The sequence below is a fragment of the Passer domesticus genome, chromosome 22, assembly GCF_036417665.1.
Source record: "Passer domesticus isolate bPasDom1 chromosome 22, bPasDom1.hap1, whole genome shotgun sequence".
Taxonomy (NCBI): Eukaryota; Metazoa; Chordata; class Aves; order Passeriformes; family Passeridae; genus Passer; species Passer domesticus.
The window spans coordinates 6,612,030-6,634,098 of record NC_087495.1 but is presented as its reverse complement, the minus strand read 5'-3'; the positions used below and the strand labels follow the sequence as shown (position 1 = coordinate 6,634,098).

The following is a 22,069-nucleotide window of genomic DNA, read 5'->3' as shown; positions in this document are numbered from 1 at the left end:
TGAGGGGGAGTTTGGGATTTGGGGATTTTGGGATTTGGGGGATTGGGGGGAGTTTGGGATTGGGGGGAGTTTGGGATTGGGGGGAGTTTGGGATTTTGGGGGAGTTTGGGATTTGGGGATTTTGGGATTTGGGGATTGAGGGGGAGTTTGGGATTCTGGGGGAGTTTGGGGATTGGGGGAGTTTGGAATTCCAGGATTGAGGGGGATTCTGGGATTTTGGGGGAGTTTGGGATTCTGGGATTGAGGGGGAGTTTGGGATTCCTGGTTTGAGGGAGAATTTGGGATCTTGGTTTTGAGGACAAATTCAGGATTCCTGGTTTGGGGAGGAGTTCAGGATTCCAGGTTTGAGGGACAGTGAATAAATAAACTGGGAAAACTCTTTATAAACCATGGAAAACCGTATATATACTTATAATTATATATATGATATATTTTAAATATATCATATATATAATTATATTTATAAAATATATAATATATAACATAGATATATATATAATTATAATATATATATAATTTTATTTTGCTACAAAGGACCCCAACTAAAGAGTTCAAGCTTGGCTTCCTTGGATTGTGGAAAAATCCAACATTTTCCTGGTCAAACACACCCAGTTCTGAGCCTGGGGAGGATCCCAACCATTTCCAACCCCCTGGAAAAACCAATTTTGCTGGAAAATCCCCGTCCCCTCCCCCCCAGCACACAGAAAGGAGTCATGATTTATTTCTGATATTTCCCATCTCAATCCTTCATTTCCAGCCCCAAAAAACCCCAAACCAACCCCAAAAAAACCCCAACCCCGTGCTGGTTCCAAGTGCGAGGGTGAAAAATCAAATTACAACGAACGAGCCCCAAAGGTCAGCGTGCTGCTCCGTGAAGCAAAAATTAAATATTCCAGGGGTTTTTTGGGGGAAAAAGAGGGAAAAAAGCAGAATTCTGGTGAAGAATGAACTGGTGAGGAGCTCAAAAATCAGCAGCGACTTCTGGGAGCAAAGTGGAGGAGCTGGGGGGGATTCAGAATTCTGCAGGAACTCCAAGGCCAGAGGGAGGGGGGTCAGTCCAAAGGCAGGGATTCGGGATTTGGGATTTTGGGGTTTTCAGTCCCAAAGGCAGGGATTCGGGATTTGGGATTTTGGGGTTTTCAGTCCCAAAGGCAGGAATTCGGGATTTTGGGGTTTTTTGGGATTTTTGGGTTTTTTCAGTCCAAAAGGCAGGAATTTGGGATTTGGGGATTTTTGGGTTTTTTTCAGTCCCAAAGGCAGGAATTTGGGATTTTTGGGTTTTTTCAATCCCAAAGGCAGGAATTTGGGATTTGGGGTTTTTCAATCTCAAAGGCAGGAATTCAGGATTTTTTGGGTTTTTTTTTCAGTCCCAAAGGCAGGGATTTTGGAGTTTTTTTCAGTCCCAAAGGCAGGAATTCGGGATTTCTGGGGTTGTTTTTCACTCCCAACGTCAGGAATTTGGGATTTGGGGTTTTTTTTCACTCCCAACGTCAGGAATTTGGGATTGTTGGGATTGGGGCCGGCCCTGCTGGCGCTAGGCTCCCAGCAGCATTCCCATGAAGTCGGATCCGTGCTGGACGGTGACGGCAGCCCCGGCGCCGTTGTCCACGAAGATGGAGGTGTACTGGCCAGCCTGCAGGGAAACGGGGAAAAAATGGGAATTTCTGCGGGAAAAAGCAGGAAATCCCCTTCCAGCAGCAGGAACCGGTGGGGTTTGGGTTCTGGTCTGTGTCTGAGTGTGTGAGAGGGGATTTCCCGCTGGGACTCCGATGCTGATTGGTTTTATCGATATTATCGTGCTGCAAGCTGGGAGTTCTGCACTCCAGCAAACCAAAAATGCAGCGCTGGAGCTCTCTCTGCAAGGCTAAATAAGGACAAAGTGTCCAATTAGGAAATGACACCTTAATTGTTTTTACTTTTAACCCAATAATCAACCAGCCATGGGCTGCAGTGGGGGCTCTTTATCCAGATACACAAAACCACCCAAAGCCAGGGAGGAGGAGGAGGAGGAGGAGGAGAAGAAGGAGAAGGAGAAGAAGGAGAAGAAGGAGAAGAAGGAGAAGAAGGAGAAGAAGGAGAAGAAGGAGAAGAAGGAGAAGAAGGAGAAGAAGGAGAAGAAGGAGAAGAAGGAGAAGAAGGAGAAGAAGGAGAAGAAGGAGAAGAAATCTCTGTCCTGCCCAGAGATTTGGGGCAGAAATTCCCAATTTCCATCTCCTGCCCAGAGATTTGGGGCAGAAATTCCCAATTTCCATCTCCTGCCCAGAGATTTGGGGCAGACATTCCCAACTTCCAGGGCCCCACCTGCAGCTGCAGCAAGCCATGCACATAAACAGTGAAGATTTTGCTGTTGCTCTCCAGGCCAGCAATGACTTCCAAGGACCTAAAAAAATAAGAAATAAACAGATTAAAAAATGAAAAGTTGGAGCCACTTGGCACCTGCCACTGAGCACAAACCCAGTTAAACTCAGCTTTGAGCCCGGCTTTTCCTTATTTTCCCAACTAAATCAACAACTTTCCTCCTTTTTTTTTAATTATGATGGATGATGGATGATGGATGGGGGGGTGGATGGATGGATCTGTTCCAAATCCATCCTGATCATCCTGGGATGTGTCCCAAATCCATCCTGAGGGATCTGCCCCAAATCCATCCTGATCTCTCTGGGTTCCATCCCAAATCCATCCTGATTTCTGCACCTGTGGATATCTGGGCCTGTGGATTTCTGGATCTCTGGATCTGTGAATCTCAGGAGCTATGAACTTCTGCATCTCTGCATTTCTGCATCTCTGCATTTCTGCATCTGTGGATATCTGGAGGAGCTCAGGGCAGGGCATTAAAACCAACCTGGGCAGGGATTTGTGATCTGGGGCCAAGGACAGAACCCAGCTTTGCCCTCTGCTGGAAAAGCTCCCAAAATCCCCTGAGGGAAACGGGAGGGGAAGAACTGCCAAAATGGCTGAAATGTTGGGAAATGTGGCAAGTCAGGGGAGGAGGAGGGCCCGGTGCCCCGGCGTGACTCACGTGTCACTCCCTCTGCTGGAAAAGCTCCCCAAATCCCCCCGAGGGAAAGAACTGCCCAAGTGGCTGAAATGTTGGGAATGTGGCAAGTGAGGGGAGGAGGAGGGCCCGGTGGCCCGGCGTGACTCACGCGTGCCGGTGGCACAGGGACTCGATGCAGATCAGCACCCGCACGCTGTCCCGCGCCCGCAGCTGCACTTTGCTCTTCAGCTCGCTGTGGTCTGGAGGAACAGGGGGACAATGTCAGAGCCCCACCAGTTCTGGGGTCTGGGCTCCCCAGGGACACCAGCAGCCCCAGCGTGGCTGCAGGAGGTGCCAGAAGGTTCCTCTGATCTGATGGAGCCAAAGGCAACGGATCCAAGGGGGATCCATCAGTGGTCAGCAGGGATGGAACTGGTGGGTCCATCAGGGATGGAACCTGGTGGGTCCATCAGGGATGGAACTGGTGGGTCCATCAGGGATGGAACTGGTGGGTCCATCAGGGATGGAACTGGTGGGACCATCAGGGATGGAACCTGGTGGGTCCATCAGGGATGGAACCTGGTGGGACCATCAGGGATGGAACCTGGTGGGACCATCAGGGATGGAACCTGGTGGGTCCATCAGGGAGGGAACCTCTGGGGTAATGGATTTAAAATGGGGATCCAAGATGGATTCACCAGTGATAGAACCTCTGGGATAATGGATTTTAAAATGGAAATAATGGATTCATCAAGGACAGAACCTCTGGGATAATGGATTTAGAAACGGGATCCAAAATGGATCCACCAGTGATAGAACCTGTGGGATAATGGATTTAAAATTATATCCAGCAGGGTGGATCCATCAGTGGCAGAACCTCTGGGGTAATGGATTTAAAAAGGGGATCCATCACTGGCCATTAGTGGCAGAACCTCTGGAACATCCAGGGATTCTCCAGGGCGTCCTCCAGAGCCTCCTCTGGGGGTTCTCCAGGGGTTTGGGGTCTCCAGGGGTTTGGGGTCTCCGGGGGTTTGGGTTCTCCAGGGGTTTGGGGTCTCCGGGGCTTTGGGGTCTCCGGGGCTTTGGGCACTCACCGATGTGCACGTTGGCTGAGAACTGGTAGATGCCGCCCACGGGGGCGGTGAAGCGGCCGGTGGCCAGGTTGAGCCCCGAGCCCCGCAGGAACGCGCCCTTGGCCAGGGGCTGTGGAGAGAGCAGAGCTGAGAGAAATCCCTGGGCTGAGCCCAAATCCAGCCCTGGGCTGAGCCCAAATCCCTGGGCTGAGCCCAAATCCAGCTCGGGGCTGAGCCCAAATCCCTGGGCTGAGCCCAAATCCAGCCCCGGGCTGAGCCCCGAGCCCTGGGCTGAGCCCTGAGCCCCGAGCCCTGGGCTGAGCCCAAATCCAGCCCTGGGCTGAGCCCCGAGCCCTCGTTTGAGCCCAAATCATGAATCCCTGGACTGAGCCTGAATCCTGAATCCCAGGGCTGAGCCCCAATCCTGACCTGCTCCTGAATCCCTGAGCTGCTCCTAAACCTGTGGGCTGGTCCAGAATCCTTGGACGGATCCCAAACCCCTGAGCTGCCCCTGGCTCCATCCCTGTGCTGATCCCAAATCCCTGAGCTGATCCCAAATCCCTGAGCTGCTCCTGGCTCCGTTGTTATGCTGATCCCAAATCCCTGAGCTGATCCCAAACCCCCGAGCTGATCCCAAACCCCTGTGCTGATCCCACACCCCAGAGCTGATCCCACACCCCTGAGCCGATCCCACACCCCTGAGCCGATCCCACACCCCAGAGCTGATCCCACACCCCAGAGCTGATCCCACACCCCAGAGCTGATCCCACACCCCTGAGCTGATCCCAAATCCCTGAGCTGATCCCACACCCCAGAGCTGATCCCACACCCCAGAGCTGATCCCACACCCCAGAGCTGATCCCAAACCCCTGAGCTGATCCCAAATCCCTGTGCTGATCCCACACCCCTGAGCCGCTCTGGCTCCATCCCTGAGCTGATCCCAAACCCCTGTGCTGATCCCACACCCCAGAGCTGATCCCACACCCCTGAGCCGCTCTGGCTCCATCCCTGTGCTGATCCCACACCCCAGAGCTGATCCCACACCCCTGAGCTGATCCCACACCCCTGAGCTGATCCCACACCCCAGAGCTGATCCCAAATCCCAGAGCTGATCCCACACCCCAGAGCCGATCCCACACCCCAGAGCTGATCCCACACCCCTGAGCTGATCCCACACCCCTGAGCTGATCCCACACCCCAGAGCTGATCCCAAACCCCAGAGCTGATCCCACACCCCAGAGCCGATCCCACACCCCTGAGCCGCTCTGGCTCTGCATTCCCCTCTCCCAGGGGGCACAAGCCCAAACCCGACTCTTCCTGTCCCGGGCTGCGGTGCCAGCTTGGCACCCAGAGCCTGCCACAGCAGCTCCGAGCCAGGAAAAACCGGGAATGAGTTGGGCACCTCATCCTGAGGCACAGGAAGCAGCAGCCCACGGCTGGCATGGCTTAATTAGTCCCATTTTCCCTGCTAATTAATGAGGCAGCAGCTCTCCCTCCAGCCCTGCCCATGCCTCAGGGCTGATCCTGCCTGGCTGCCAAGACAAGCTGCCAAATATTTGGGAAAAAATGGAATAATGGATTGAAAAAGGAGGTGGATCCATCGGTGGCAGTGGCAGAACTTCTGGGATATTTGATTTTAAAAGGGGATGCAAGGTGGATCCATCTGGAATATTTGATTTTAAAAAGGGGACCCAAGATGGATCCATCAGGGATAGAACCTCTGGAATATTGGTTTTTAAAAGGGGATCCAAGATGGATCCATCTGGAATATTGGATTTTAAAATGGGATGCAAGGTGGAGCCATCAGGAATAATGGATTTAAAAAAGGGATCCAAGATGGATCCATCAGGGATAGAACCTCTGGAACATTGGATTTAAAAAGGGGATCCCAGGTGGATCCATCAGTGGCAGAACCTCTGGAATACTGGATTGAAAAAGGGGATCCAAGATGGATCCATCAGGGATAGAACCTCCAGAATATTTGATTTTAAAAAGGGGATCCCAGGTGGATCCATCAGGAATAATGGATTTAAAAAGGGGATCCCAGGTGGATCCATCAGGAATAATGGATTTAAAAAGGGGATCCAGGATGGATCCAGCTCTGGCCCTCCTTTGGACGCCTTCTCCTGGATGTGTCTCTTCCTTCCAGCCCAGAGCAGTTTCTGGGCAGAGCAGGAAGCCCCACAGAGCCACACAGGGCCCTGGAGCTGATCCCCAGCAGGATGAGTCTGGAATTGCTCACCGACTGGAAATTCTGGAGTTCCACCAAGGTCTTCTTGTCCACCAGCACCTGGCCCTTGAGCTTGCAGTGGAACGCCTCCTCCACGCGCCGCCGGGACGGGAGCTCCTCCAGGGACAGCAGCAGCGGGGGCAGCTGGCTGGGGAGGGCCGAGGTGGCCAGGGAGGCCCTGTGCTCCAGGGCTTCTGAGGGGAAAAGGGCAATACAATTAAATAAAATGGAATAAAATCGAAATTTAAGGGCCTGGCCTGTGATGGAACCTCCTCCAGGGACAGCAGCAGCGGGGGCAGCTGGCTGGGGTGGGCCGAGATGGCCAGGGAGGCCCTGTGCTCCAGGGCTTCTGAGGGGAAAAGGGCAATAAAATGGAATAAAATGGAATAAAATTAAATAAAATCGAAATTTAAGGGCCTGGCCATTCCTGTTCCTGTGGTGGAACCTCCTCCAGGGACAGCAGCAGCGGGGGCAGCTGGCTGGGGTGGGCCGAGGTGGCCAGGGAGGCCCTGTGCTCCATGGCTTCTGAGGGGAAAAGGGCAATAAAATGGAATAAAATGGAATAAAATTAAATAAAATGGAATAAAATCTTCATTTAAGGGCCTGGCCACTTGTGTTCCTGTGATGAAACCTCCTCCAGGGACAGCAGTAGCGGGGGCAGCTGGCTGGGGTGGGCTGAGGTGGCCAGGAGGGTCAGTGCTTGATTATTTCTGAGGGGAAAAGGGGAATAAAATTAAATAAAATGGAATAAAATGGAATAAAATGGAACAAAATGAAATAAAATCTTCATTTAAGGGCCTGGCCACTCGTGTTCCTGTGATGGAACCTCCTCCAGGGACAGCAGCAGCGGGGGCAGCTGGCTGGGGTGGGCCAAGGTGGCCAGGGAGGGCCTGTGCTTGATGATTTCTGAGGGGGAAAGGGGAATAAAATGGAATAAAATGAAATAAAATAGAAGTAAAAGGAAATAAAATCTTCATTTAAGGGCCCAGCCTAGTGGGGGCAGCTGGCTGGGGTGGGCCAAAAGGACCAGGGAGGCCTCAGGCTTGATGGCTTCTGAGGGGAAATGGGCAATAAAATGGAATAAAATGGAATAAAATGGAATAAAATCTTCATTGAAGGGCCTGGCCTATGAAACCATTCATGTGTGCTTGGAATCCTGCACTCGGACCTTCAGTTAAAGCCCAGCAGCACTAGGGGAACATCTTTGGTTGCCATTTTGGTTCATGGTTCTTCACCAAGACAAAGCTCCTCCAGCCTTTATTACCCTTTACCTTGAATACCCTTTGAAAATCCGTGACTTTTTAAAATCTTTTACCTTTCAAGATCTCCTTGAACTCCTGCAGAAGAACTTCCCTGGTGACTTCAGCCCCAGGAGCTCCTGGAGGCCCCTGAGGCCCAGGAGGCCCCGGAGGCCCCACCAGGCCTCGCTGAGGGAACAAAGAAAGGAAAAATTGGGATTAAAACCTGGGAATTGCAGAAAATCCTACAGGAACATCAGCAACGCGAGGGGGGCTGTTCCCAGAAAATTCCTGAGAATTGTTGGAGGACACTGAGGGGTCAGGAGGAGCCAAGAGCTCTGAGAGTCCCTCAGAGATCTTTTTCCTGCTGCTGGGACTCCCATTCCTTGGAAAATCCTCTAAAATTCCATGGAAAAGCTGCCCAGACTTTCAGAGGATGCAAAAAAATTCCTCAAATAATTGAAATCATTAAAAGAATCCAAGATTGTCCAAGGAACAGATGAAAAGTGCCACACGATTAATGAGCTGTCACTCAGCTCATTAACTTGAAATAAACCACTTGTCCACACCTTGATTAATTTATCCTTTGGGATACTTGGATTTATCTCTTGGAGGGAGAAAAAAAAATATGGATTTTCTTTTGAATGAGCAGGAAAATAACCCAAAAAAGGCTCAGTTTGAGAGAGGCTGGTTGAAAATTCCCACATCTCCTCTGCCGAAGCCAGAAGGATCAAACTTCTCCAAAAATGGAGAAATTAAACCCAAAAAAAGGAAGCTCAGCACTGTTCGGGCTGGGGAGAGGATGAGCAGCAGGAAGGGAAGCGTGGGACACGTAGGGTGCAAATTTTACCAATTTTTTGTCCTTCCCTTTGCATCTCCTCTTGGAGCTCTTCCCGTCGTCCGGGCGGTGCACGAAGGAGATCCAGGTCCTGCGCGGGTCCGTGAGCCGCGCGTCCGCGGCCTCCGGGGGCTGGGGACACACCAGGACATGGCCATGGACCCACTGCTCAGAGGGACCCCAAAGCCAGCTCCAAAAGTCCCTCAGAGATCTTTAAATTACCCACCCAGATGGTCAGGGGATGGAAAACTCCAGCCCAGGCTGGGTTTGGGAGGACACTGAGGGATCAGGAGAAGCCAAGAGCTCCAAAAGTCCCTCAGAGATCTTTAAACTCCATGGAAAACCCACCCAGATGTTCAGGGGATGGAAAAATCCAACCTGGGCTGTTCCTGCTGCTTTTGGAAGACACTGAGGGATCAGGTAGAGCCAAGAGCTCCAAAAGTCCCTCAGAGATTTTTAAATTCCAGGGAAAACCCACCCAGATGTTCAAGGATGCAAAAATCCAGCCATGGCTGATCCTGCTGCTTTTGGAGGACACTGAGGGTGTCCTTGAGGGATCAGGTGGAGCCAAGAACTCCCAAAGGCCCTCAGAGATCTTCAAAGTCCATGGAAAACCCACCCAGATGTTCAAGGATGCAAAAATCCAGCCCAGGCTGGTTTTGGGAGGACACTGAGGGATCAGGAGGAGCCAAGAGCTCCAAAAGTCCCTCAGAGATCTTTTTCTGAATCCCTCAGAGATCTTTTTCTGAATCCCTCAGAGATCTTTTTCCCACTGCTGGGACTCCCATTCCCTGATAATCCCCTGAAATTCCATGGAAAACCCACCCAGATGTTCAGAGGACAGAAGAATGGATCATTCTGGGAATGATCCCAAACCCACCCTGGGAGTTCTCAGTTGATCCCAACATGAGGAACCACCAAAATTAAACACAAAAATTGAAGGGAATGGATGAAACGAGGCTGGGAAAAGGCAGGAAAATCCCCAAAAATCCAGAATAAATCCAGGAATACTCCCAAACCCACCTGGGGAGTTCTTGGTTGATCCCAACATGAGGAACCACCAAAATTAAACACAAAAATCAAAGGGAATTGATAAAAAGAGGCTGGAAAAAGGCAGGAAAATCCCAAAAACACTGGGAATGATCCCAGAACCCACCTTGGGAGTTCCCTGCTGTTTCCCAACATGAGGAACCACCAAAATTAAACACAAAAATTGAAGGGAATGGATGAAATGAGGCTGGGAAAAGGCAGGAAAATCCCAATAAGTCCAGGAACGACCCCAAACCCACCTGGGGCTGCTCGTCGCCGTTGGCCAGCGAGGCGCTGGGGGGCTCTGGCTGCTCCTTCCTGCCCCTCCTGTCCTTCCTGGCCGCGGCCACCGCGCGGGGACACAGCTGGTGGCACAGCAGCGCCAGCAGCAGCCACCGGCCCGGCATGGCGGCAGCCAGGGAAAGGCCACTGGGGTCCAGAAAACCCAAATGGACCAGGCCGGGGTCAAGGAGCCAGCAGGGAAATGATCCAGGACCAAGGAAAATCCGGATTTGTGTCCAAAAAACCCAAATTTACCGGGTTGGGGTCAAGGAGGCAGCAGGGAAATGATCCAGGACCAAGGAAAAAGTGGATTTGTGTAAAAAAAAAATCCAAATTAACCAGGTCAGGGTCAAGGAGACAGCAGGAAAATGATCCAGGACCAAGGAAAATCTGGATTTGTGTCCAAAAAATCCAAATTTACCAGGTCGGGGTCAAGGAGCCAGGAGGAAAATTATCCAGGAGAAAGGAAAAAGTGGATTTGTGTCCAAAAAATCCAAATTTACTGGGTTGGGGTCAAGGAGACAGCAGGAAAATGATCCAGGACCAAGGAAAATCCAGATTTGTGTCCAAAAAACCCAAATTTACCAGGTCGGGGTCAAGGAGACAGCAGGGAAATGATCCAGGACCAAAAAAATTGGATTTGTGTCAAAAAAAATCTGAATTAACCAGGGCGGGGTCAAGGAGCCAGCAGGAAAACGATCCAGGACCAAGGAAAATCCGGATTTGTGTCCAAAAAACCCAAATTTACCAGGTCGGGGTCAAGGAGGCAGCAGGAAAATGATCCAGGACCAAAAAAATTGGATTTGTGTCAAAAAAAATCTGAATTAACCAGGTCGGGGTCAAGGAGGCAGCAGGAAAACGATCCAGGACCAAGGAAAATCCGGATTTGTGTCCAAAAAACCCAAATTGACCAGGTTGGGGTCAAGGAGGCAGCAGGAAAATGATCCAGGACCAAGGAAAATCCGGATTTGTGTCCAAAAAATCCAAATTTACCAGGTCGGGGTCAAGGAGCCAGGTGCAAAATCCTTCAGGATCAACAAAACCAGATTTGTCTCTAAAATAAATCCAGAATTCAGCAGGTGAGAAGGATCCAAGCAGTCAGAAATAAAAAACCAGATTTGTGTCCAAAAAAATTCCAAATGAGCCAGGTGAGGATCAAGGTGTAAAATCCTTCAGGAGCAAAAATAAACAGATTTGTCTCTAAAAATAAATCCAGAATTAAGCAGGTGAGGATCCAAGCGGATTTGTGTCCAAAAAAATCCAAATTCCAGAAGGTTCCAAGCAGCTCCTCGGGATGGAAAAGCCGGAGATGAATTTATTTGGAGTTTGTTTGGAGTTTGTTTGGAATTTGTTTGGAATTCTGGATCCTCAGGAGATGGAGCTGAGTCCGTGGCAGCTTCCCAGAAATCCCAGAGGCGAGGGGCTGCTCTGCCCTAAACCCAGCCTAAAACTGGTTTTAAATGTGCTCAGAGCCCCCAAAATCCAGATTAAAACTGGTTTTACTCTGCACTCCAAATGGGGCTTGAAACTGGTTTTACTCTGCCCCCTAAATCCAGCTTAAACCTGGTTTTAAAGGCACTCAGTGCCCCCAAAATTGAGATTAAAACTGGTTTTACTTTGCACCCCAAATGGGGCTTGAAACTGGTTTTACTTTGTCCCCCTAAATCCGGCCTAAAACTGGTTTTAAATGCACTCAGTGCCCCCAAAATCCAGATTAAAACTGGTTTTACTCAGCCCTTTCTAATCCCAAATGGGATTTAAAACTGGTTTTACTCTGCCCCCCCGAAATGGGGTTTGAAACTGGTTTTAAAGGCTCTCAGCCCCCCCCCCAGGTGGGGTTTAAAACCGGTTTTAAAGGGGCTGGAAGCTGCAGGGCGGAGCTGAGCCCGGCTCAGGCGGGGCTTAGCCAGGCTCGGCTCAGAGCCCGAGTCCGGCCCGGCCGCTCCCGGGAGAAATCCTGGAATTTCTGCAGGGAGCGGAATCCGGGGAACGGGCGGCACCGCAGCCCGGCCTGGAGGGACAGAACCCCAAAAATCCGCACACCCCAAAAACAGATCCCAAAAAACAGATTAAAAAAAAAACAAAACCCAAAAAAACACCCAGATCCCCAAAACAGATCCCAAAAACAGACCCCCAAAACACTGATACCAAAAACCAGATCCCAAAAAAAAACAGATCCCAAAAAACAGATCCAAAAAAACAGATCCCAAAAAACAGATCCCAAAAAAACAGATTCCCCCCCCAAAAAAAAAACAGATCCCAAAAACAAATCCCAAAAAACCAGATTCCCCCCCCCAAAAAAAACAGATCCCAAAAAACAGATCCAAAACCCAGATCCCTCACATCCCAAAAAAAATCCCTCACACCCCAAAAAATCGACCCCAAAAAGCAGATCCTTCACATCCCAAAAAGATTCCCCACACACCAAAAGAATTCCTCACACCCCAAGAAACAAATCCCAAAAAACAACTGTCACGCCCCAAAAAGCAAATCCCAAACCTTAAATCCCTGACATCTCAAAAAACAAACCCCAAAAAACAAATCCCAAAAAACAAACCTCTCACATCCCAAAAAACAAATCCCAAACCCCAAATTCCTTACCTCCCATAAAAGCAAACCCCAAAAAATGAATGCCAAACCTTAAATCCCTCACACCCCCCCAAAAAAAATCCTAAATCCTCAATTCCTTACATCCCCAAAACCAAACCCAAAAACCAAACCCCAAAAACCAATCCCAATTCCAAACCCCAAACCCCTCACACTCCAAAAACCAAATCCCTAAATACAAATCCCAAACCCCAAACCCCAAATCTCACATCCCAAACCCCCCCCAAAAAATTTCCAAAACCCAAAACCAAATCCCAAAACCTCAAATCTCAAACCCCCAAAAACCAAACCCCAAATCCCAAATCCCAAATAACAAATCCCAAAAAAGAAATCCAAAAAACCAAACCCCAAAATCCAAACCCTAAAAACCAAACCCCAAATCCTTCACACCCCAAAAAACAAATCCCAAAAAACAAACCCCAAACCCCAAAGCTCCGGGGTTGAAGCGAAGCCCCGAGCCCGGCAGGAGCAGGTGGAGTTTCCCAAAGTTTTTCCTCCTTTTTTTTCCCAGTTTTTCCCTCTAAAAACCCCAAACCCCAAAGCCGTGGCGCTGTCAGGGCGCGGGCGGGCGCGGGATCCCCATCCCGACCCCAAAGCCCGGATTCCCGACCCCAAAGCCCGGATTCCCGACCCCAAACCCCAAATTCTCGACCCCAAATCCCGAATTCCCGACCCCAAATCCCGAATTCCCGGCCCCAAATCCCGAATTCCCGGCCCCAAAGCCCGGATTCCCGACCCCAAACCCCGAATTCCCGGCCCCAAATCCCGGATTCCCGGCCCCAAATCCCGGATTCCCGGCCCCAAATCCCGAATTCCCGGCGGAATTGCCGCTCCAGCCGCGGCCCCGCGGAGGAGCTTCCATCGACTCCGGGAGAGGGAGGAGGGAAAAAAACAGGGGAAAAAAATTAAAAAAATAAAGGGAAAAAAGGAGGGGCTGGAAAAAAAAAAAAAAAAAACAGGGAAAAAAAAAAGGAAAAAGGGAGGAGGAAAAAAAACAGGGAAAAAAAAAAGGAAAAAGGGAGGAGGAAAAAAAACAGGGAAAAAATTAAAAAAATAAATGGGAAAGGAGGGGCTGAAAAAAAAGGGAAAGAAAAAAGAGAAAAAATTAAAAAAAGGGAAAAAATAAAAAAAAGGGAAAAAGGAGGAGCTGCAAAAAAAAAAGGGGGGAGGAAGGGAAAGAAAAGGGAAAAAAGGGAAAAAGGAGGAGCTGAAAAAACAGAAAAAAAATAAAGGGAAAAAGGAGGAGGAAAAAAACAGGGAAAAAATAAAATAAAGGGAAAAAAGGAGGAGCTGAAAAAAAACAGGAGGAAAAAAGGAGGAGCTGCAGGTGCTTTTTATTTGGGATTTATCCCAGGAAAATCAGATTTTTGGGGGGGGTTTATCCCAGGAAAATCAGGGGTTTTATTGGGATTTTATCCCAGGAAAATCAGGGGTTTTTTGGGAATTTTTCCCAGGAAAATCAGGGGGTTTTTTTCATGATTTTGGGAAAATCCCAGAAATCCCTTTCCCAGTTTTGGGATCGTCCCAGAAATCCTTTTTGGAGGGCTTGGAGATCATCCCAGAAATCCTTTTCCCAATATTTGGGAAAATCCCAAAAATCCCCCCCCCTCCAAAATCCCCATTTTTGGCATAATCCCAAAAACCCTTTTGTGAGCAACACAAAAATCCTCAATTTTGGGATCATCCCAGAAAATCCCTTTCCTGATTTTTGGGATCATCCCAAAAATCCTTTTCCCAATTTTAGTCCCATAAAAACCTCCCCAGGGAATTCCCACATTCCCAGAGCCGCCCCCGGGGTGGGATTTTGGGATTTGGGATTTTGGGATTTTTGGGACCTCCCCAGCTCAGCATTCCCCAAATCCCAGGCGGATTTTTGGGATTTTGGGATTTTTGACCACCCCCAGCTCAGCATTCCCCAAATCCCAGGCGGAATTTTGGGATTTTGGGGTTTTTGGGACCACCCCCAGCTCAGCATTCCCCAAATCCCAGGTGGAATTTTGGGATTTTGGGGTTTTTGGGACCACCCCCAGCTCAGCATTCCCCAATCCCGGCTCCAGCCCCAATTCCCGGCCCCGCGGCGCCCCCTCGTGGCCGATCCCAAAAAACCCCAAATTCCCGGAAAAATGGGAAAAAATCCCCAAATTTCTCCCTCTGCAACAGGGAAATAACCCGGCAGGGCAAAGCTCCCGGCGCTAATGAAGAATTCCTAATTAATCCTAACGAGCCGTCCTCATTCCCAAAAGAAATTCCAGGAATTTGGGAATTTTGGGAGTTTTTATGGAATTAATTCCTTTTTTTTTGGGTGATTTTTCTGCTGGAAATGGGATTTTCCTCCTTTAAAAATCCAATTTTTTCCAGGAAAATGGCAGGATTAATCTCCCTGATTAATGATTAATTAATAATTAATCACCTGTAATAATAAATGAAATAAATTAAATGTAATTATAAAAGAAAAGGAAGATTAAAATGTCATTAATACTTTATAAATTATATTTATAAAGAAATAATATCCACTACAATTATATAAAATTATATTTATAGTTTATAATATTATAATTTAATATTAATTAAAATGATTAATAATCAGCAGGATTGATCCAAAGAAATCCAAAAATTTTAAGGAATTATTGGAATTTTGAAGGAAAAACTGAGAGATCCAAGGGAAGCTGGAAAATCCGACTGCAAAAGGGAAAAAATCAGGAAAAATGAAAAATTTGTCACCATTTTATTGATGAACTGAAATTCCCCAATCCCGTTTTTCCCCCATGGAATTTCATTCCCAAACAAAAGCCCCACAAAGTGGATTTTGGATGGATTTTTATTAGGAATAAATCACTTCACAACGCAGCCCTCCCATCCTCTGAGCTTGGAATCTTCAGGAAAAAGGGAAAAATAAAAAAAAAAAATCCAGGATTTTTATTAAAAATGAAGATTCTGTGGGAAAATTCCCAAACTTTGAAAGCCATGGAATTTCAAGGGTTTATTCCAAGATTTTATCCTGAGGGAGAGGTTGAAATTTTATTTTTTTGGGGTTTTTTTGGGGGAAAAGGAAAAGCCGAATTCCCAGGAAAACACCAAACCACCCCAAAAAATGGGAATAAAAATTCAATCCCAAATCCTGGAATCCACAGGGATCCCACAAAACTTCCTCCAAATCCAAGAAATTCCCAAAAAATTGGAATTTTGGGGTTTAAATGCAACCAATTTTTAGGGAAAAGCAACAAAAAATGGGGTTGGGGTTTTAAAGAATTGAATAAAATTGAAATTTTTAGTTCAGGAGATGAATCCCAAAAGAATTTTGGGATTTGGGGCAAAATATTTCTGGAATCCCAAAGGAATTTTGGGGTTTTAAGAAGAATTGAAGCAAAACTTGAATTAAATGGAGCCAAATTTGGGGTCTGACCTCTGACCCTCTGCAGGAGCTCCTTTGTTATTCCCACCCCAAAATTGGAATTTTTCCCTCCCCAGGTGCTGCTTCCTCCAACCAGAGCCCAAAAAGCTGAATTTTGGGACAATGAAACCATTTTTGGGACTCAAAACCCCATTTTTGGGACTCAAATCCCCATTTCTGGGACACAAAGCCCCATTTTTGGGACAATAAAACCAATTTTTGGGACACAAACCCCCATTCTGGGACAATAAATCCCATTTTTGGGACACAAACCCCCATTTTAGGGACAATAAAACCAATTTTTGGGACAATAAAACCAACAAATTTGACTTCTCACCAGCAGCAAAACCCAAAACCTCCTGAGAACCCAGGAAGGGCAAAAAACCCCAAATCTTCCACCCCAAGAGTCCCATTCCAAAGGGTCCCGCTCATCCTGAACTGAAAACTCAATGGAGCCAAAATCTGCTGAAGATCTTCAGTGTTCAACCACAGCTGGAGGAGAACTCTACAAATCAACGTGGCTCCCCCACAATGCCTTGACTTCCCAACCCAAAATTCCAACATGACCCGAGAAGGACAAAAACCCCATATCTTCCACCCCAAGAGTCCCATTCCAAAGGGCCCCACTCATCCTGAATGAAAAACTCAACGGAGTCAAAATGTTCTGAAGATCTTCAATGTTCAACCACAGATGGAGAACTCTACAATCAAGGTGTCCACCAAGCCCCACCACAACCCAGGCAGGGCAAAAACCCCAAAGAGTCCAATCCCAAAAGTCCCATTCCAAAGAGTTCACTCATCCTGGATTGAAAACCCAACGGAGTCAAAATGTTCTGAAGATCTTCAATGTTCAACCACGGATGGAGGAGAACTCTACAAACCAAAATGGTTCCCCGAGCCCCAGGCAGGGCCAAGCCCCAAACTCCCCCCGAAGAGCCCCGAGCACCCCAAACCCCACTGGAATTTGGTCTGGCAGGACTTCACTCCTGGGCTATGCTCCTCAGCACGTACTTGACTGTGTAGGCGAAGGCGGCGAAGCCCACGATGACAAACAAGTTCGCCAGGGCTCCCCCCAAGAGTCCGTGGTTGCGGGGGGGCTGCTGCAGCCCCCCGGCGTGCCCGGGCGCCAGCGCCCCGTGCCCGTGCAGCAGGGCGTGCCCGTTGTGCCCCAGGTGCGCGTCCCCGTCGGGCACCACGTCGGGCAGGGGCAGCGAGGGGGGTCTGGAGCTCAGCTCGTCCTGGGCTTTCTGCTTCTGCTTCATCTCCTGCAAAGGGGACAGGAATTGGGGTGATTTGGGGGCTTTTGCTTCATTTCCTGGAAATGGGGACAGGAATTGGGGTGATTTGGGGGTTCTTGTTTGATTTCCTGGAAATGGGGACAGGAATTGGGGTGATTTGGGTGTTCTTCTTTGATTTCCTGCAAAAGGGGAGAGGATTGAATGGTGAGAAGGGAAATTGGGGTGATTTGGGGGCTTTTGGGTGATTTCCTGGAAATGGGGAGAGGAAATTGGGGTGATTTGGGGGTTCTTGTTTGATTTCCTGGAAATGGGGAGAGGAAATTGGGGTGATTTGGGTGTTCTTGTTTGATTTCCTGCAAAAGGAGAGAGGAAATTCAGTGGACAAGTGGAATTTGTGGGGATTTGGGGGGCCTTTGGTTGAGTTCCTGCATGGGAAGTGGAATTTGGGGAGAGGCAGAGAGCGAATTCTGGAGCTGAAAAATGAGTAATTAATGAAGATTTCCTTACCTCCACCACCTCAGGGAAGAGCTCACAGAAGACTTTATCCTTTAAGTTAAACGCTAAGCTCTGTGCAGCCAGCTGCCTTTTCTGGGGAGGAAAAACAGAGATTATTTTCCACTGAGATTGATGTTTATAGACACAAATTGTGTTAATTTTTGATCCTGTGGGATCAAGGTCAAGATAAAAAAAAAGAACCAAATCCCAGCCAGGCTTTGTCCCTGAGACATCCTAAATTCCCAAAGCTTCCCAAGTGGTTTCCAACACTTAAAACATCAAATTTGTGAGGAATTTTTCACTAAAATTGGTATTTTGTTGATCCTGTGTGATCACAGTCAAGGAAAACAAAGGAACCAAATCCCAGCCAGGCTTTATCCCCGAGACATCCCAAATTCCCAAAGCTTCCCAAATGGTCTGTAGCTCTTAAAATCCAGCACTTTCCACTAGAACTGATGTTTCTTGCCACAAATTATGTTAATTTTTGATCCTGTGGGATCAAGGTCAAAGAAAAAAACGGGAATCAAATCCCAACCAGGCTTTGTCCCTGAGATATCCTAAATTCCCAACGTTTTCCAAGTGGAAAGCTTCCCAAATTCCCAAAGCTTCCCAAATGGTTTGTAGATCTTAAAATTGAGCATTTTCCACTGAGATTAATGTTTATAGACACAAATTATGTTCATTTTTGATCCTGTGGGATCAAGGTCAAAGAAAAAAACAGGAACCAAATCCCAACCAGGCTTTGTCTCTGAGCTATCCTAAATTCCCAAAGCTTCCCAAATTCCCAAAGCTTCCCAAATGGTTTGTAGCTCTTAAAATCGAGCACTTTCCACTAGAACAGATGTTTCCTGCCACGAATTATGTTCATTTTTGATCCTGTGGGATCAAGGTCAAAGAAAAAAAAGGGAATCAAATCCCAACCAGGCTTTGTCCCTGAGACATCCCAAATTCCCAAAGCTCCCCAAGTGGTCTGTAGCTCTTAAAACTGAGTATTTTCCAGTGTGATTAATGTTTCTAGACACGGATTATGTTCATTTCTGACCCTGTGGGATCAAGGCCAGGAAAGGCCCCGGCTTGGCCCAGGGATGTGTGGGATTTCCCGGGATCCCCCAATCCCCCAGGATTCCCGGATCCCCCCGGGATGCCCCGCTGACTCACGGTGAACTCGGAGGTCTCGATGCTGCCCAGGGTGGGCCCCTTCTCCACCATGAAGCTCAGCAGCCCCGTCAGGATGGTGGACACCGACCAGGCCGGGTTCCAGGTGTCCGGGTGGAAATCCGTGATGGACAGACACAACCTGCCCCGGGGGAAAAGCGGGAATGGGAACGGGCTGGGAAGGCCTGGGGGGAAGGGCTGGGGTGGTGGGAGTGGGGTCCTGGATTTGGGATGGGAATGGCTGGGATGGTGGGAATGGCTGGGATAATGGGAAGGGCTGGGATGGTGGGAAGGGGTCTGGATTTGGGATGGGACCCAGCTGGGATGGGAATGGCTGCAATGCTGGGGAAGAGTTCTTGGTTCGGGATGGGAATGGCTGGAATGGGAACGTTGGGACGGAGTCCTGGATTTGGGATGGGAATGTTGGGAAGGAGTCCTGGATTTGGGATGGGAATGCTGGGAAGGAGTCCTGGATTTGGGATGGGAATGGCTGGGATGGGAATGGCTGCAGTGCTGGGAAGGAGTCCTGGATTTGGGATGGGAATGCTGGGAAGGAGTCCTTACCTTGTGTTGCACTTGAACCTTCCATTGGGGGTGATCATATAAATACTGGGGGGTTTGAAAGGGAATTCTCGAGGGAATATTAATTTTCCGTGGTAATATCCACCTGCAAACCAGCCAAAAATGGGTTAGATGGGCTGTATTTAATAAAAAATCCCCATCCTCAATTTCCCTGCTTTATTCCTTCTTCTAAATCACCTAAACAGGTTAAAGAAATTATATTTAATTAATATTTCCCACCCCAATTCAAATTCCCATCCCCAATTAGCCTGCTTTATTCTTTCTCCAAAACAGGTTAAATAAATTTATTAAATACATATTGAATTATATTTAAATATATTTAAATTTATATATAAATAATTCCAACTCTTGATAAGAGAAGAATGACTGACAGCAGCATCCCCCTTTCTCCACCTCTTTCCCAGTTTTTGGAGCTGTTTTTAGTGGATCATTTTGCCTTTTCCCACCCCCTGGAATTCCTGAATGTCCATGCAAACCCCCAGGCAGGGATTTACCTTCATATGGGGTCAGCTCGGGCCCTCGCACCACGTAGTGCCTGGAAAAGAGGGGATGCAACACTGGGAAACCACAAACACCCCAAAACATCAGGATCAGCCCCAGGCAGAGCTTCCCCCTCAGCCAGGAGAGAGGGAGAGAGACCTGACAGCCTGGGAACCCTTCTCCAGGAGAGAGGGACAGTGCACCCCAATTCCCAATTCCCATCCCCAGTTCCATTTCCCAGGAATGAAAAACAATCAACCCCACTTCCCATCCCCAACTCCCATCTCAATTCTCCAGCTCCAGCTCCCCATCCCCAATCCCACAACTCTCACCCCAATTCTAATTCCCACCCCAATTCTCCATCCCCTGCTCCCACCCACATTCCCTCCCCAGTTTCCATCCCAATTCTCCACCTCCAATCCCCATTCCCATCCCAATTCCCACCCCCATCCCCAATTCCTACCCCTAATCCACATCCCCAATTTCTATTCCCCATCCCCATTTCCACCCCCAATTCTCAATTTCCATTCCCAATTCCCATTTCTATTCCCATCCCCAATTCCCAATTCTCAATTCCCATTCCCCTTTCTATTCCCATTCCCATTTCCCAATTCCCATTCCCAATTCTCAATTCCCATTTCCACTTCTATTCCCACCCCAATTCCCATTCCCATCCCGATTTCCAATCCCCATTTCCCATTTCCCATTCCCACTCCCATTTCTATTCCCACCCCCAATTCCTACCCCAATTCCCCTCTCCATTTCCCATTCCCATATTCCCATCCTCATGTCCCAATTCCCATCCCCATCCCGATTTCCAATCCCCATTTCCCATTCCCACTCCCATTTCTATTCCCACCCCCAATTCCTACCCCAATTCCCCTCTCCATTTCCCATTCCCATATTCCCATCCTCATGTCCCAATTCCCATCCCCAATTCCCATCCCCATTTCCCAATTCCTACCCCAGTTCCCCTCTCCATTTCCCATTCCCATATTCCCATCCCCATTTCCCAATTCCCATCCCCATTTCCCAATTCCTACCCCAATTCCCATCCCCATTTCCCAATTCCTACCCCAATTCCCATCCCCATTTCCCAATTCCCCATTCCCATATTCCCATTCCCACTCCCATGCCCACCATTCCAGGATGTTGGAGGGCAGGGGCTCAGCACAGATGTAAGGCACTGGATCCTTCTTGATCCTCAGGTAATCCTGCTTCAGCCTCTGCGTGGCTGTGGTGGGGGCCCTCTTATTGCTGCTGCTGCTCATCTGATTAAAAAAACCCTTAATTACAATTTAATTAACTCCTTGCAATTCGTTAGTGCACCCTCAGTAAGCACTGAGCTCCTCCAGGTCCTTAAAAATCCACTTTATGAGCTGTGTGCAAGGTGGGAATTGAATTATTTTGACATTTAAGGAGCAAGAATCATGGAAAACCTTAATGATAAAATCCCAGGGGACTTTATTTTATGGGTTGTATTTGAGATATAAATTTAATTATTTGGATTTAATTTAAATTATTTGAAATTTTAAGGAGAGAGAATCATGGGAAAAGGGGGGAAAAAAAGGGGGGGGAAGAGGTGAAAAAGGAGGGACAAAGGGGAGAAAAGGGGGAATAAAAGGGAGAGGACAAGAGGAAATGGAGAGAGGGAGGGGAAAAAGGGAAAGAGGAAGTGAAAGGGAGAGGAGAAAAGGAGAAAAATAAGGAGAAAAGGGAAGAAAGGGGGGAAAGGGAGAGGTACAGAGAGAGGAATCGAAAGGAAAAGGGAAAAGGAAAGGAGGGAATGAGAGAGAGGGGAAAGGTGGAAAAGGAGGGAGGGAAGGAGAGGGAGAAACAGGAGAGGGAAAAATTATGGACGAAGGAGAAACAGAAGGAAAGGGGGAAAGGAGGGAGAGAGAAGGAGAACAGCAAAGAGAAGGGGAGACAGGAAAGCAGCCGAGGAAAGGAGGGACTGAAAGAGAAGGGAAAGAAGGAAAGAGAGAGGAAAACGGAGGGAGGAGAACGGCAGGAGGGTGAGACAGGAAGGAGGAGGAAAGAAGGGACTGAGAGAGAAGGGAAAGGCAGGGAGGAAGGGAAGAAGGAGACAGAGAAACAGAGGGAGATGGGAGAAGGAGACCGGCAGACAGGCGGCGAGGCAGGAAGGCAGACAGGCGGCGAGGCAGGAAGGCAGCCCGCCCGTCCCTCCCCGCCCGCTGCCGGCGCAGCCCCGCTCACCTCTCCGCGGCCGCCAGGCCCCGGGCGGCCCCTCCTGCCCGCGGCCGAGGGAGGGAGCAGGCGGGGAGCGGCGGCCGGGCCGCGATGGCGGCGGAGCGGGCGGGGCGGGCAGCGGCGGCCGCGGCTCCCTCACGGCTCCAGCCAAGATGGCGGCGCGGCCGGGAAGGAGCGGCGGCGCTTCCGGGGCCCGCGCGCGTTCCGCTTCCGGGGCCGCGAGCGCCGTGGCGGGAACCGTGA

The 22,069-nt window shown here is 48.9% G+C and overlaps 2 protein-coding genes across 3 annotated transcripts; both read right to left on the bottom strand.

Annotated features, from left to right (window-relative positions):
• Positions 1–400: 400 nt before the first annotated feature.
• On the bottom strand, positions 401–11,847 carry C1QTNF12 (C1q and TNF related 12). Of its 2 annotated transcripts, XM_064397012.1 has the most exons (9): positions 9,646–11,847; positions 8,369–8,488; positions 7,596–7,707; positions 6,550–6,629; positions 6,293–6,394; positions 4,072–4,180; positions 3,147–3,237; positions 2,302–2,380; positions 401–1,633 (listed from the first exon to the last, which is right to left on the bottom strand). In XM_064397012.1, the coding sequence occupies exons 1-9, from the start codon at positions 9,790–9,792 to the stop codon at positions 1,535–1,537; spliced, it is 939 nt and encodes a 312-aa protein (XP_064253082.1). In that variant the 5' UTR covers positions 9,793–11,847; the 3' UTR covers positions 401–1,534. The 2 variants fall into 2 exon arrangements, with proteins under 2 accessions (XP_064253082.1, XP_064253081.1); XM_064397011.1 differs by lacking the exon at positions 6,550–6,629 and having other exon boundaries at positions 403–1,633; positions 6,293–6,474.
• A 4,478-nt stretch (positions 11,848–16,325) lies between these two features.
• UBE2J2 (ubiquitin conjugating enzyme E2 J2) lies at positions 16,326–22,006 on the bottom strand. The gene is made up of 7 exons (XM_064396982.1): positions 21,833–22,006; positions 20,756–20,886; positions 19,630–19,670; positions 19,118–19,220; positions 18,557–18,695; positions 17,411–17,491; positions 16,326–16,930 (listed from the first exon to the last, which is right to left on the bottom strand). Exons 2-7 carry the CDS (start codon positions 20,884–20,886, stop codon positions 16,646–16,648), a joined length of 780 nt encoding a protein of 259 aa, XP_064253052.1. The 5' UTR covers positions 21,833–22,006; the 3' UTR covers positions 16,326–16,645.
• Between the last annotated feature and the right edge of the window lie 63 nt (positions 22,007–22,069).

Excerpts from the sequence above, each read along its gene's own strand:
- UBE2J2 (XM_064396982.1), bottom strand. The coding sequence starts at position 20,886 with ATGAGCAGCAGCAGCAATAAGAGGGCCCCCACCACAGCCACGCAGAGG. Across the intron at positions 19,671-20,755 it reads CCCTCCAACATCCTGGAATG|GCACTACGTGGTGCGAGGGC; the intron begins GTGGGCATGGGA and ends CCTCTTTTCCAG. Across the intron at positions 18,696-19,117 it reads AGGTTCAAGTGCAACACAAG|GTTGTGTCTGTCCATCACGG; the intron begins GTAAGGACTCCT and ends CCCCCGGGGCAG.
- C1QTNF12 (XM_064397012.1), bottom strand. The coding sequence starts at position 9,792 with ATGCCGGGCCGGTGGCTGCTGCTGGCGCTGCTGTGCCACCAGCTGTGT. Across the intron at positions 7,708-8,368 it reads AAGGGAAGGACAAAAAATTG|CGAGGCCTGGTGGGGCCTCC; the intron begins GTAAAATTTGCA and ends TTGTTCCCTCAG. Across the intron at positions 1,634-2,301 it reads ATGGCTTGCTGCAGCTGCAG|GCTGGCCAGTACACCTCCAT; the intron begins GTGGGGCCCTGG and ends GTTTCCCTGCAG.